General features: G+C 44.4%; 1 protein-coding gene across 1 annotated transcript in view; it reads left to right on the forward strand.

The window, feature by feature from the left end:
* SIAH2 (siah E3 ubiquitin protein ligase 2) overlaps window positions 1–5,580 on the forward strand; it is a 22,977-nt gene extending 17,397 nt beyond the window's left edge. The window contains exon 5 of the mRNA XM_023733848.1: window positions 2,690–5,580. Within this exon, the coding sequence (XP_023589616.1) occupies window positions 2,690–3,247 (558 nt within the window). The 3' untranslated portion in view covers window positions 3,248–5,580. The remainder of the gene's footprint in view (window positions 1–2,689) is intronic.
* The last annotated feature ends 8,836 nt before the right edge of the window (window positions 5,581–14,416 follow it).

The raw sequence follows: 14,416 nt of genomic DNA on the forward strand, positions 1-14,416 counted from the left end.
GGACCCATGTTGCCGTCCCAGGGGGCATTTGACCATGTTTGGAGGCGTTTTTGGTTTTTACACCGGGTTGGGGGCGGCGCTACTACTGACATGTAGTGGGTAGAGGCTAGGCCGCTGCTAAACAGCCTGCGATGCACAGCACAGACTTCCGTAACTAAGAATTGTCGGGTTGAAAATGTGCCAAGGTTGAGAAACCCTGAACATAGACTGAAGTGTCAGGAAAATCCCTGACAGAATTTGGACCTGCCTTGTCCTCTAGGTTTTATCCCCCATTATTCCCTCCACAGGAGTCCCTGGGTGGCGCATCTGGTTAAGCACCGGATTGCTCACCAAAAGGTTGGAAGTTCGAACCCACCCAGAGATGCCTCAGAAGAAAGGCCTGGAGATCTACTTCTGAAAGATCACAGCCTTAAAAACCCTATGGAGTTCTGCTCTGACACTGGGGTAACCATGGACCTGACAGCAACTAGTTTGGGGCTTTTTGTTTGGTTCCTTCCACTTATCCCGTGCTGGAGCCAGCCAGGGCTCCGCCTGCCACAGTCCACTTCTGCATAAGCTTTCCTTAACCCTCTTCCCTGGCTTGGAGTCACCTTTCACCCCCCGGTCCTCCTCTGCATCTGTATTTCGGTTGTATTTGAGTTTTTTATCATAGTAGCTTTCCAAGAAAACACAATCCCAGGGGCTGGTGAGCTTTGAGGTTGCTGCTGAAAGACACATAGACAGTTTTACAGACCATTTTAGGGAATTCACAGTCCCCCCAAGTGCTCAGTCTGATCCCTGGATGACAGCCCCTGATTCAGGTGACAAGAAAGCCCATCTTGCACTGGGGTGTCATTCTAGAACAATGCCGAGACTGTCAGAAGTATGAAGTGTGACACGGGTGTGTGTGTGTGTGTGTGTGTGTGTGTGTGTGTGTTAAAGTTCAGATGTTTTCTTTTTAGAGATCATCCATAATCCAGTCATCATAAAAGCAGCGCTTTGAACCAGTTCAGACCCTGCTGAGAATTTGCATTTCCACCCCAGATGTACTGAATCAGAATCTACATTTTAACAACATCCCTAGGTGATTCTTACATATAATAAATTTTGAGAACCACTGCTCTACTAGCAGTTCTCAGAATTGGTCCCTAACCAGCAGCATTAGCATCGCCCAGGAACTTGTTAGAAAAGCAAATTTTCTCAGCAGGGGTTCAAACCAGAATGAACCAGTTCGAAGCCCTGCATAAAAGCAGCACCAGTGCTTATGAAGACACGCCCTCACCTATGATGGAAAAAAGAAGGAGCAGACGGACGTTCAGCTTGTTTTAAAAAAAGCAGAATAAGCACCCAAGTCTTTAGCAGCGTGTTTTTTCATAAGGTCATTGTCCACACAGATGCTAAGTAATGCCTTTTCTATTTGTGTACTTTGGGAAGGTTCCTTGTTCTCTGTATTTGGGTTGAAGGATGAGTTGAATGTGTGACTTGTAAGACAAACCAAATAATTCAGATTATAAATATTCCTACTTGAGTTACCCAAGAAGAAGTTCTGAAATGCTTGCTGGGTGATAAATATTTGCTGTAAATTTTGAGTTTGTGAGCATGGAGTGGTTTGGGACTTTGGGTGGGGGAAGAGGGACAGATGGTACTTTTCTGTACACCATTTGCCAAAGCTCATGGAGTTCTTGCGTTTATTCCTGAGCAGCTGTGGTAAACAGCTCATTCTGAAACATCTTCTTAACCCAAATAATGAGGGCCTGTGTCAGCCAGAGAATCTGCCAAGTTCAGGGCTAATTCTTGCTATTTTTAGTGTGTGTATGTGTGTGTGTGTTTTTAAACTCTGGGGAGAAATGCTTCACCCATCACACACAACATCGGAAGGCTCTGTATTCCTAGCCGCACCCTAAATTAAAAACACAGTTAATAGGGATTCGCTTTTTAGGACCTTACAAAGGTAGGAACTTGAAATGTAAATATATATGGATACGTAAATTGGTTTTTCCTTCTGATTAATTTTTTTTTTTTTTTTAATACCCAGCCTTTAAAAATTAGTCCCTGGTTAAAAAAATTAAAAAAAAAAAAGATGAATCAGCAATTCCTATGGGCAAAGTGGAGCCCTGGTGGTGCAGTGGTTAAGAGCTCAGCTGTTAACCAAAAGGTCAGCAGTTCGAATCCACCAGCCACTCCTTGGAAACCCTGTGGGGCACTTCTCCTCTGTCCTATAAGTCCTATAAGCTATGAGTCGGAATCGACTCAACGGCACACAGTAACAACACGGGCAAAGTAAATACATTGAACTACTTCTGCCAGTTTCTACTGAAGATTATAATCTGCTTTAGACAAGCGGGAGGCAGGGGAGGAGCAAGCTGCATTTCTTTCTTTAAACCACCCTCCCTCAGAGTGGACGCTGCTGTCTTTGCTTCTGCATCCTTTCCATGACGATAGTTTAGCGTTTGTATGATGAACGTGCTCTGCACCAGCTTGTTGCTACTGATTAATTAATTCATCTGTAACGATTAGAATTTGGCCCATTTTGCAAGGGATTTATTCCCTAATGCAGGGTAGGGAAAGGCAAAAACAGCAGTTCTTTTGGCAATGGGACACAGTATCTTAGAAAAATATTCCCAGGCAACCTGAGTGGGTAGGTCCTCTTAGAGGTAGACACCAGTAGAAGTTTTGAGAAGGCCCAACATGTTTCTTTCCGTCTTTACAGTATGCCACCACGGGCTGTTCCCTGACTCTGCACCACACGGAGAAGCCGGAACACGAAGACATCTGTGAATACCGTCCCTACTCCTGCCCTTGTCCTGGGGCCTCCTGCAAGTGGCAGGGCTCGCTGGAAGCCGTGATGTCCCACCTCATGCATGCCCACAAAAGCATCACCACCCTGCAGGGAGAAGACATCGTCTTTCTAGCTACAGACATTAACCTGCCAGGGGCTGTCGACTGGGTGATGATGCAGTCGTGTTTCGGCCACCATTTCATGCTGGTGCTGGAGAAACAAGAAAAGTATGAAGGCCACCAGCAGTTCTTTGCCATCGTCCTGCTCATCGGCACCCGCAAGCAGGCCGAGAACTTTGCCTACAGACTGGAGTTGAACGGGAATCGGCGGAGACTGACCTGGGAGGCCACGCCCCGGTCCATCCACGACGGCGTGGCCGCGGCCATCATGAACAGCGACTGCCTGGTTTTCGACACAGCCATTGCACATCTTTTTGCAGATAATGGGAACCTTGGGATAAATGTGACTATTTCTACGTGTTGTCCATGACGCCTCGTGTGGAATCCATAAACTGTTGAAATTATTTGGGCACAGTGCTCTGCGTTTAATAAAGATTTTTATAGATGTTTTATTCAGTACGTCTTCACCAGTCAGGATCCACAACTGCCCCAGGTTTTGTTGAAACAGTATCTTCCCACATCTCATACACCCAAACCCACTGCCGTAGAGAAAATCCCTGCTCCTAGTGACCCTGATGATCCAGTGGTTAAACGTTTGGCTGCTAACCAGAAGGTCGGCAGTTGAACTCACAAACCACTTTGCAGGAGAAAGATGTGGCAGTCTGCTTCCGTAAAGATTTACAGCCTTGGAAACCCTATGGGGCAGTTCTGATCTGTCCTACAGGGTCACTATGAGTCATACATACACACGCACCCCTCTTAATTGGCATCAACCCAACAAATTTCATCAACTAGGGTGAATGGGGATTAGAGGCTGTTCTGTGATCTAAAATAAACTTTATTATTAAATGTTATTTACTTCCCGAGCAACCCTTGACAGCTTGCTCGGGACTCCTGTAGACCAGTATGTTAGAGATTTGAGACTCTTCCTTGCCCTTCTCCCTGTGTTGGTCCTTCGATGTTGACAAACGCACGTGTCTGTCAGCAAATTCCTTTACTTTTATCTTGTTTGGGTGGGTAGGAATTGTTTTAAGGAGCCTTGGTGGCACAGTGGTTAAAGCACTCGGCTGCCAACCGAAAGGTCAGCAGTTGGAACCCACCAGCCTCCTCTCGGGAGAAAGATGTGGCAGTCTACTTCCGTAAGGATTTTATAGCCTTTAAAATCCCATCGGGCAGTTCTACTCTGTCCTATTGCTTTGCTATGAGTCGGAATCGACTTGACGGCAGCGGGTTTGGTTTTTTTGGTTTAGGAATTGTTTTAATGCGTTTAAAACAGTGTTTCTCAAACTGGATGCTGACCAATGTGCGTAGCGTCACCTGGAGTGCTCATCTGTTTTAAGCAGATCTAGGCCACCTGTGAATTTATAGGCTCATCAGGTGATTCGTTTCCACGGTTTGAGAATTACTGGGTTAAATTGTGGAAAAGGGTCCAGATTTTAAAGGTGCTTTAAGATTGCCCTCTACTGATGCTGTTTGTCTTTCTACTGTTTCACCTACCCTGCCCCCGAAATTAAAACTAGAACTATATATCCACATGGACACTCCCTAAGATGTGGATTGACCAGGAAAACAAGTCATCTGGCTAATGACAGTTCTCACGTAATGAGTTTTTCCTCACCACTAGTATAGATGACCTGTTTACACGCAGCTTCTTGGAAGCCCTCCTTGACTATAGATGGTGTGAAGGACTAGATCAGTAGAGTTGGGAAAGCTTTATAACCAGTGTCATATGCTTGCTATTTAAAGGTTTGGTTTCGTTTTTGGTTTTTCTGCCACATTCACTTTAGTTTTTTAATAAATATTTTCTAAAAATTAATATTGTCCTTCATTTTCCTGTTTGAATAATGTATGACATGCATTTATTGAGCACCTACTATGTGCATGTGCATTAAAGCTTCACCACTATCTTTGGGGTTGGTGCTGTCACTGTTTTCAGATGAGAAAACAGTCATTTGTCCAAGGTCATGGCTCAGGTCAGTGGTAGCATGAGAGCCAAGTTCCCGTCTCTGGACGCTGACTACCACTGGTGGTGTGTCTCCTCCCGGGGGCTGTTATGTCTGACATTGCCAGCACCTGTTGAAGAAGAGTTATTTCTCTTGCTTTACAGAGCCAGGAAGAAGACACGTGGCTAGTGCTCATGCCCAGAGTACTGACCTACTTCCTCAATCCCAACCCTACGCTCTCACAAGAATTCAGAATGTCAGCCTCGAATGTTCTCTGGGGATTAAAGGCAGCTTACTCAGTGACTCAATTCCATGAGAGTAGCACCAGGTGTAAGGGATAGCTTTAGTGTTTTTGTTTTTAATTTTTAAGTGAGATACACTGTTGAGTTTTTAGACAGCTTAGAGGTCTAGCAGTTAAAGGATTGCTAAAGTAACTTGTCTTCTAGAATATTCTTCAAATGAAAAGCAGTGCCTCAAACACAAGTAGATACTTACAACATTTGGTAAATGAATGAAAACCACAACTCTTGTCACCAAGTTATCAACCATGAAAGTCCATGTTTCCAGCCAACATACAGTAGGATTCACGGTGGTGAAGCTTTGACCCTCTCAGGGGCCCAGCTAGTCCAGATATGGCTGCCTGATGCCTGCACAGAATCCAGGCAGTGTGTTTGATGCATAAAGTGTAGCCTGGCTTGTTAGCATCATTTCACTTCTGTCTTCCTCATTGTCTTAGTTATCCAGTGTTGCTGTAACAGCAGTACCACAAGTGGGTGGTTTTAACAAAAAGAAATTTATTCTCTCACAATCTAGGAGGCTGGAAGTCCAAATTCAGGGTGCCATCTCCAGGGGAAGGCCTTCTCTCTCTCTGTCAGCTCTGGGGGAAGGTCCTTGTCATCAGTCTTCCCCTGATCTAGGAGCTTCTCCACACAGGGACCCCAGGTCCAAAGGAGGCGCTGTTCTCCTGGCTCTTGTTTCTTAGAGGTATGAGGTCCCCCTGTCTCTCTGCTCGCTTCTTTCTTCTATATCTCAAGACTGACTCACAACACAACCTAATCCTGTAGATTTCTTCCTGCCTCATTAACATAACTGCCTCTAATCCTGCCTCATTAACATCATAGAGGTAGGCTTTATAACACATAGGGAAATCACCTCAGATGACAAAATGGTGAACAATCACAAAATACTGGGAATCATGGCCTAGCCAAGTTGACATACATTTTTGGGGGACACAATTCAATCCATAACACCGATACTGTTAGCTGGGACGGAGGAAGTCACGACAGATTGGTCAACAATGTACCAGAAGGTAAACTATAAACTTAGAAGACCATGAAGATGGAGATAATGGAATCAGTTATCCCAAAAGCATAAAGCGGTAGACCAGAGGCACACGGCACGTTAGTTTCAGCACTGATTCTAGAATTCAAGTTTCCTGACTCCCCAATTCAAACATGTTTCTAGAACTTAAGAAATGAAAAGTTTAAAGGTTTTGAAGAACAAAATTCTGAACTTACGTTCCAAAGTTAAGTGGTTCCCTTAAATCTCTGCCACTGGAAGTCTGTAAACTTAACTTTTACTCTCTGATTTTCTTGAAACTAGATGTTTTCTGCCAGGAAAAAAAAAAAAACAAAAAAAAACAGGGTATTCCCTGTTTTAACAGGAAGTGAAAACCAGCAAAAAAGAAGGATTATGTAAATTGAAATGCCTTCCTACATAGTTACAACTGCAAACGCAATTTAAAACATGATAGGCATTTTTTCAAAACTCATTACACAGTCCACTCAAGTAACAAACAAACAAAAAAAAGATTTTCTTTTTCCTGTCCTATTTCAATATTCTAATTTGGTAAAAAATCTAGCTAAACAAACAAGATGGTACATTCAGCTTGTTTCTTAAGCCTGAGCCATTCTAGAGAAAAAAAGTGTTCTCAAATACTGTAAAAATGGCATGGCAAGGGTGTCTGACCATTAACTTCACAATGGAGAGGGAGACTCAAGATCCACGCCCAAGGCTGATTCCTATGAGGCACGGGTCAGACATGCATCCTCTCTCTGCCATCTTTACCAATTCTGACACCAATGGTCCCTCCCATGGCACTCTCTACTTCTCTACTGGGTTCAGTAATTCATTGCAATGGCCATACAGAACTCAGAGAACATATTCACAGTTATGGGGTTTCTTAGGGAAGTAATAGGTTACAATTCAGGATCAGGAATGACTCAGGATACAGCTCTTCTATCAGGACAGCCTCTTCTCAGCCATGCCTGCAGGTAGGCCTTTTCTCTAGCCCTTGGCCACTGCCCTGCTTGGCCAAGTGTTACAAAGCTCTTTAGCTCTGCCAATAAGTGCCTGGAGCATCCCACTCCACCAAGAAGCCTCCTGCACAAAGGTGTTCAACAATCTTGCTCTGTGGGTCGGCACGCCCACTGTAACCACCTTGCTCCATGGGCTGGGAAGCCCTCTGTGCTGTCTCACGCCGGTCTCCTAGTTCTGCTGCCGCCATTTCTGTGTTGCTGTTTCTCACTGTCTTCCGCCATCTCTGGTGTTACAGCTCTCTCTCTCTATCTCCTAGGTCTAGGCAGTTCTCAGCACAGGCACTCCAGGTCCAAAGGATGCACTCTGCTCCTGTCTCTTCTTCTTGGTGGTAGTGATGGCTCATTTTAAGCCTAGTGGGACAGCAAAACTGACCAATCCCCTCGTTAGGGTTCCATATACCTTATTTGCATAGTCCCACCCCTACAGGGGTTCCGTGCACCTTATTTGTATGGCCCCACCCCCACAAGAGTGCCATGCACCTTATTTGCATTATTAGTAAGCTATCAAATCCCCTTGGTGGGTCACAAGCACTTATTTGCATAGTCCCACCCAATCACTTGGTGGAAGTTACAAGACCATGGCTAGAAAGGCCATAAAAAAGTGAGCCACTGTACTGCAAGTACCTTGGAAGAAAATGTTAACAGTCATTAATTCTGGGTGGCAGGAACCTGGGTGTAATATTATTTATATCATTCTATATTTTAAACAATTGTTTAAAAACTGACCACACTTCAGATTAAGGGTTTCCAACCAAGGAGCTGGTCTTGGTTTCTCTGAATCCTTAAGATTAAGATGGTGGAGTCCTCATGGTGAACTGTCCAGTGGAAATTATGGGAAACCAGAGGACAGGCCATGAAGCATCAATCATCTTGGAATTCTCCTGAGGAGAACCTCAAACTACCCACGAATCCAAACTAATGGCTGAGTATCTCCATTTTGCAGCAGAATCATGCAACTCCCTTACAATATCATCCTAAAGTACTTTTCCTGTCGTTTTCCTTTTACTAACTTCAGGTTCTTGGAACTTGACTAAGTAGCTCTGCTGTTAATCATCTGTGTGACCTTGGGTTGGTCAATTGACCTCTCTGGTCCTAAGTTTTTTAGTCTGTGACATTTCAGGGTTTGTTTTCTAGATTTTTACCGTAGTACTGATTTCTACAAGACAACTGAGCTATTTAATTTTAAAGCTGAGGTGTGTAAATCGTTCCAGCTGTTCTTTGTATGCGATATTCTAGGATAATTGTGACCCAGCCTGTGTCTGTCAGGTGTTGGCAGATGAGTCACGCTCCAGCTGCCCCTCACATTCCCACCATTTAAAGCTGGGGGCGGTGCCTAGGCATAGAGGTCGGTTTGGCTTTGTAGCTCCGGTTTGAGAGGCTTGCAACCTTGACTCTGATTTATGCAACCCGTGCTGTGAGTTATGACTACAATTTCACTGACCTTTGCTGGCCTGGAAGAAAGAGAGTCAAGAGTTCTTCAAAGATTGTAAATCTAGACCTGTGTATGTTTAAACCTTATGCTTCTGCTACTAGTTTGAAGCTTAACATTTCTTATTTGTCAATTCTTTCCATTTGTCGCGGAGTCCCCACATGACAGGACAAGGGAGAACTTTAGAATCCATTGACAGCACCTCACCACCACCATTTTACAAAAAAAAAAAAAAAAGACCTACAGAGGGAAGGATTCCCTGGGTGGTGCAAAGGGTTAACGTGCTTGGCTGCTGACCAAAAGGCTGGAGGTTCAAGTTCACCCAGAGGCACCTCAGAAGAAAGTCCTGGAGATCTACTTCCAAAAAAAAAAAATCAGCCATCGAAAATCCTATGGAGCACAATTGTACTCTGACACATGTGGGGTAGCCATGAGTCAGAATCGACTCAATGGCACGTGGTTACTGGTTTTACAGAGGGGAAGCCACTGACTGAAAACCACACAACTCATTAGAATTTTCCATGATGATGTCATCTTTTATTCAAATAAAGGAGAAAAAAAATTAGCTATTAAAACTACAAGTCAACATTTTATCATAACTGAGGCAAATGAAGAGAATTTGCTCCCAATCTTGATCCACGAACTCCTCCCCACCTCCACTGCCACCCCCTGGGGCTGGATCAGTATACAAGCTCTCAGTTGCTTCTCCTTCCTCTCACCCTGCTCCAATCCATTCTACACATAGGCAATCAGAAGGCTCTCTTAAAATGAAAATCAGATGATGTCACAAATTCTTCAGTTCTCTCTTTGATGACATGCTGTACTTTTCCTTTGGAGCACTTACTACAACGGCAACTGTATATTTAAGTTGTTTAACATCTGCCTGCCCTTGATAAACTCCAAATCCGTTGCCATCAAGTTGATTCCAACTCATAGCGACCCTATAGGACAGAGGAGAACTGCCCCATAGGGTTTCCAAGGAGTGGCTAGGGGATTTGAACTGCCGACCTTTTGGTTAGCAGCTGAACTCTTAACCACTACGCCACAAGGGCTCCGTCCAGGGTGACAGAAATTGTGAAACTTTTGTTCATACCTATATCCCCGGCACCTAGGAACTCAATTAATATCTGACTGGATAAAGCTATTAACAGATTAGTCTGATAGCTGTATTGAAGACAACATTTTAAGAGTTAACATACTGTTTTTTTGTGTTTTACCAAAAATCACTAGGAAGTTGGTGAAGGCAGAGAGGCATCGGAGATGAGGCGATAACCTAACAATCTGTTAAAAAAAAACAACAAACTGAACCAGTTGCTGTCAAGTCAATTCCAACCCATAGACACCCTGCAGGACAGGGTAGCGCTGCCCCATAAGGCTTCCAAGAAGCAGCTGTTGGAATCGAACTGCTGACCTTTTGGTTAGCAGCTGGGCTATTAACCACTGTGCCACCAGGGCCCCAACAAGCCGTAGAAGGGAGGAAACGAGTTTCTCTGGCCCTGTTGTTCTCTAGGCAAGGACAGAAACGCTGGCCGGAATGCTCTGTGCCTTGAAATTTCTTATATCATCGTGCCACATGACATTCAGATCAAAGGCCGACTCTGCTTTGCTTGATGATCCTTGCAGACGACACAGATCAAGATCCCTTTGACCTTCAGAGAACTGGATTACAAGATTAGATCAGCTTGCAAAGTCCACCCTAATGATAGCAGTCACCATTTACCAGGCACCTGTTGTGTGCAAAGTGCTTTGTATGTATTAACCCATTTAATCCTCCCAATATTCTAAAGTAATAAAGACTGATATCCCCATTTTGGAGTTGAGGAAATTAAGGCTCAGAGAGGTTAAGTAACTTGCCCAAGCTCACACAGCTAGTAAGCAACAGAATTGGAAATATGGACACATTGCAGACTCCCTGCCGCTTCCACCATGTCACATGATCCATCATTACTGGCATCATCATGACTTTCCCAGATTTAAACCACCAGCAGAAAGACTGCTTTTTTGTAACAAAGATTCACAGGATCTAGGGATACAGGGAGCTTGGCGGACACAGAACAGAACACGTGTGCTGCAGACCTGCTTTCTCCACAGTCCCAGCACGTCAGAACAGGATGGAAGCCTAGATTCAGACCTTCACTACTCAGAGTGCCGTTGCTGGACCAGTAGCATCAGCAATACCTGGGGGCTTGTTAGACATGTAATTCTACTGCAGCAGACTCTGCACTTGAACACAGTCCCTGGGTGATCTGGGTGCATGTTCAAGTCTGAGACACACTGGTCTAGACCAGCAGTTCCCAACACACTTGCACTTTAGAATCCCCTGGGGCATTTGAAAGCTTACCAGGGCCCGCCCGAGTCAGAATCTCTGGCCAGAGGGGTGGACGTCCATGGTTTTTTTTTTTTTTTAAAAAAACTTCCTTCCTGGAGAGTCCAGCATACAGCCAGCGTTGAGAACCACTGAGCTAATACAACCTGCTGCGTTATTTTCTTTATTTTTCCTTGTTTTATCTTGCAATGCAAACAAGTGAAGTGACCTGCCCGAGGGTCAGCCCGTATAATGAAAAGAGTGTGGACTTTGGAAATAAATAGAACAAGATTTCAGTTCTGGCTCTACTACTTAGCAGTACAGCTTTACGGACGTCACTAGCCTCACTGCACCTCAGTTGCCACATTTATAAAATGGAGATAATAATACCTACTTTAGAGAGGCACTGTGGGAAACATATACCAAAGCTCCAAGCGGGAGGGTATTAGCACATAGTAGGACCCTGACTGCGCAGCCACCACTGGTCTGTCAGTGGAAGCTATGATGCTGAACAGGTTTCAGCAGCACTTCAGCAGACTAAGACAGACTAGGAAGAAAGGCCTGGCGATCTGTTCTAAAACCAGCCAATGAAAACCCGGCAGATGACAACACTACTGATCAAGGGAGGGTGCAGAACCGGGCAGCGTTTCGCTCCGTGGTGCACAGGGTCGCCAGGAGTCGGGGCCAACTCAACAGCATCTGACAACAGGACCCTGACGAACGACAGCTTCTCTGACTGCCCAAGTCAGATCACTTAGAGCGGCAGAAGATGGCTGTCAGAAGAGTAAAAAGCTGAAGCATCACTGTTCCATCCTGGAGCGTGTTCTTTAACTGTGGGGTCATTACAAAAAAATTTTAAAGTGGTCTATTGACAACTTTTGTTAAGACTATGATGAAAGGATGCCAAAGAAAGTGGTTGAAAGCGAGGCCTAAAGGTCCACAAAGAACGAAGTCAACGGGGTCTCCTTTCCCACATACACCCTCCGCCCCCCACCCCATCCCCCTGCACCCCTGTCCTCTCTCTCTCCCACCCTCTCCTCCCCAGGGGGCTGCCCTGATGGTAGAACCAGGTTATGCCGGTGCTCAGAGATGTTTGCATAATCATTGAGTTCATATTTTTAAAACCCATAAACAAAAATACTTTTCATACCGCATTTTGATCCGTATTTACCGGAACAACAGAATTAACACAGGCAGGAATAGCCCCTTGGGCGCAATGCGTTTACTGTAACTGAAACTCTGCAGGAAAGCAAGGTAACGTGACTTTTGAGTCTTTAGTTGAGAAAGCGCAGGGCTCAAGGGGGCGCGGGGGGAAGGACGGAGGGGCCCTCACGCTCCTTTTAGCAGCGTTATTCTTAAACTTCTTCCTTCCCTTTTCTTCTGGTTCACGCCTACATGTGGGCACCACAGAATCTTCATAAAACTTCACGGCTTTAAATTTAGAAATGACTGAGAAGGGGTTCATGGGCTACACACCAGCATTTTCTCCTCACCGGAAAAAAAAATGTGTTTGGTGAGTGACAGTCATGTGTCAGGGACTTTCACATGGTTTATTCATAACAACTTGTAAGGTAGGTGGTTTTATACCCATTCTTTCCGGATGAGGAAACCGAGACTCAAGGAGCCAGAATAGCTTGTGCGCAGTCAGAGAGACAAAGGAGAGCCAGACAGAATTCACACGTGTCTGCCTGATTCCAAAGGTTATGCTCTTTTCTTGCTTTTTTTTTAAAGAAAACTTTTTTCTTATTATAGAAGTAATAAATGGTTATTATTTAAAAAAATTTTTAATACAGGAAAATGTAAAGAAAATAAAAATAACTCAGAAAACCCTCTCCCGGAAATAATCACTGGTAACATTTTAAGGTCGTCTTAGACAATTCTTTCCACGTGCGTACACCGGTACACTTTACATGGTGCCCTTGAAAGTGAGACAGGAAAACAGGAGAGCTGACGGTGTGACAAAGAACTCTTATGGGGTTTTTACTATACATAGATGTGTTGCTTGAATCTTTTACAATAAAATGTATTTACATATTCGTTCTAAAAGAATAGAAAACAATTGGAATTAAAGTTCAGAGAAAGAAAATGAATGTGTTGATCAAAAAAGGGAGAATTTTCAACCCTAGAAACTTTGATAAAGGAGAATCCGACAGGCAATAATTGGCTGTCCGGAAGGAAGAAAAATTCTTCAGGGTAGAGGATAAGGCTTAAGATGACAGGTGTGTTTCCAATATGGAGATAGATGCATTAGGCTTTCAAAGCACATGACATTGAACCTTCCAATCATCGGCCAGCTCTTCGCATCATGGGGTCTAATTCCATGCCTGCCAAACAACTATCTGAATATAATTTGACTCCCTGTGCAGTTTGCTTACAGAGGGAACATTCCCTGGGTAGACTGCTATAAATGGTCCAACTATCTGCAAGTTAAGTTATTGGCTCTCAGCTATTTCTTCATCCTCTGAGAGCTCTGTTAGTCAGCATCGCTAGATTATGTCAACCCAGGACATTGTCAACATGTTTCAAACCAGTAAGACTGGACTCTGGATTATGGTAAAGGTCAGTGTCTCAGTCATCTAGTGCTGCTCTAACAGAAATCCCACAAGTGGGTGGCTGTAACAAACAGAAATTTATTCTCTCACAGTCCAATAGGCTACAAGTCCAAATTCAGGGCATCAGCTCCAGAGGAACGCATCTCCGTCGGCTCTGGAGGAAGATCCATGTCATCAGTCTTCCTTTGGTCTGGGAGCTTCTCTGCGCAGGAACCTCAGCTCCAAAGGATGCGCTCTGCTCCCGGCACTGCTTTCTTGGTGGTATGAGGTTCCCATGTCTCTCTGCTTGCTTCTCTCATTTACATCTCAAAAGAGATTGCATTAACACACTATCTGATCTTGTCAACCTCATCAGTATAACCTCATCACAGTGATAGAGTTTTACAACACATAAGGAAATCACATCAGATTACACAATCATACAATACTGGGAATCATGACCCAGCCAAGTTGACAGATATTTTGGGGGGACACAATTCAATCCATGACAGTCAGTTTAACGCCATTTCATGGAGTAGTTTGTGGGGTGAGGAGTAAAGAGACTGCAGCAGAAACCCCTTGTCTAGTGTATCCAATATGTGTCAGAAAATGCCATCATTAACACTATCCTTAACATCCCTCAAGTCGGGTGTCATGACAGGGCCAACCTTGGTCCATTTAACAGCAGTGCAACATGGCAGTGGAGTAGGAAAGCTTCTGAGAAGACAGACCCAGCCACAGATGCTCGGGAGAAATCCCATCCAGTGAACAGAAGTTGGTATCTGGCTCACGTGGTCACAGAAGATAGCTACCAGTTTCAGCAAGCGTTCGGCATCAGTTAGTGCAGCTGGAAGGGAGGAGTCACAAGGGCTGAGAAGAACAATGGTAGAAGAGAATCCAAGAGTAGAATTGCCTGGTACCTGGTCACCAGACTAGGTTTCTTTCATTCATCCAGCAAATCTTAACAAGCACCTTTACAAGACAGTTCTCCATGGGACTCTCATGTCTCTACC

The sequence above is a fragment of the Trichechus manatus genome, unplaced genomic scaffold, assembly GCF_000243295.1.
Source record: "Trichechus manatus latirostris isolate Lorelei unplaced genomic scaffold, TriManLat1.0 scaffold00062, whole genome shotgun sequence".
In the NCBI taxonomy this organism is placed as follows: domain Eukaryota; kingdom Metazoa; phylum Chordata; class Mammalia; order Sirenia; family Trichechidae; genus Trichechus; species Trichechus manatus.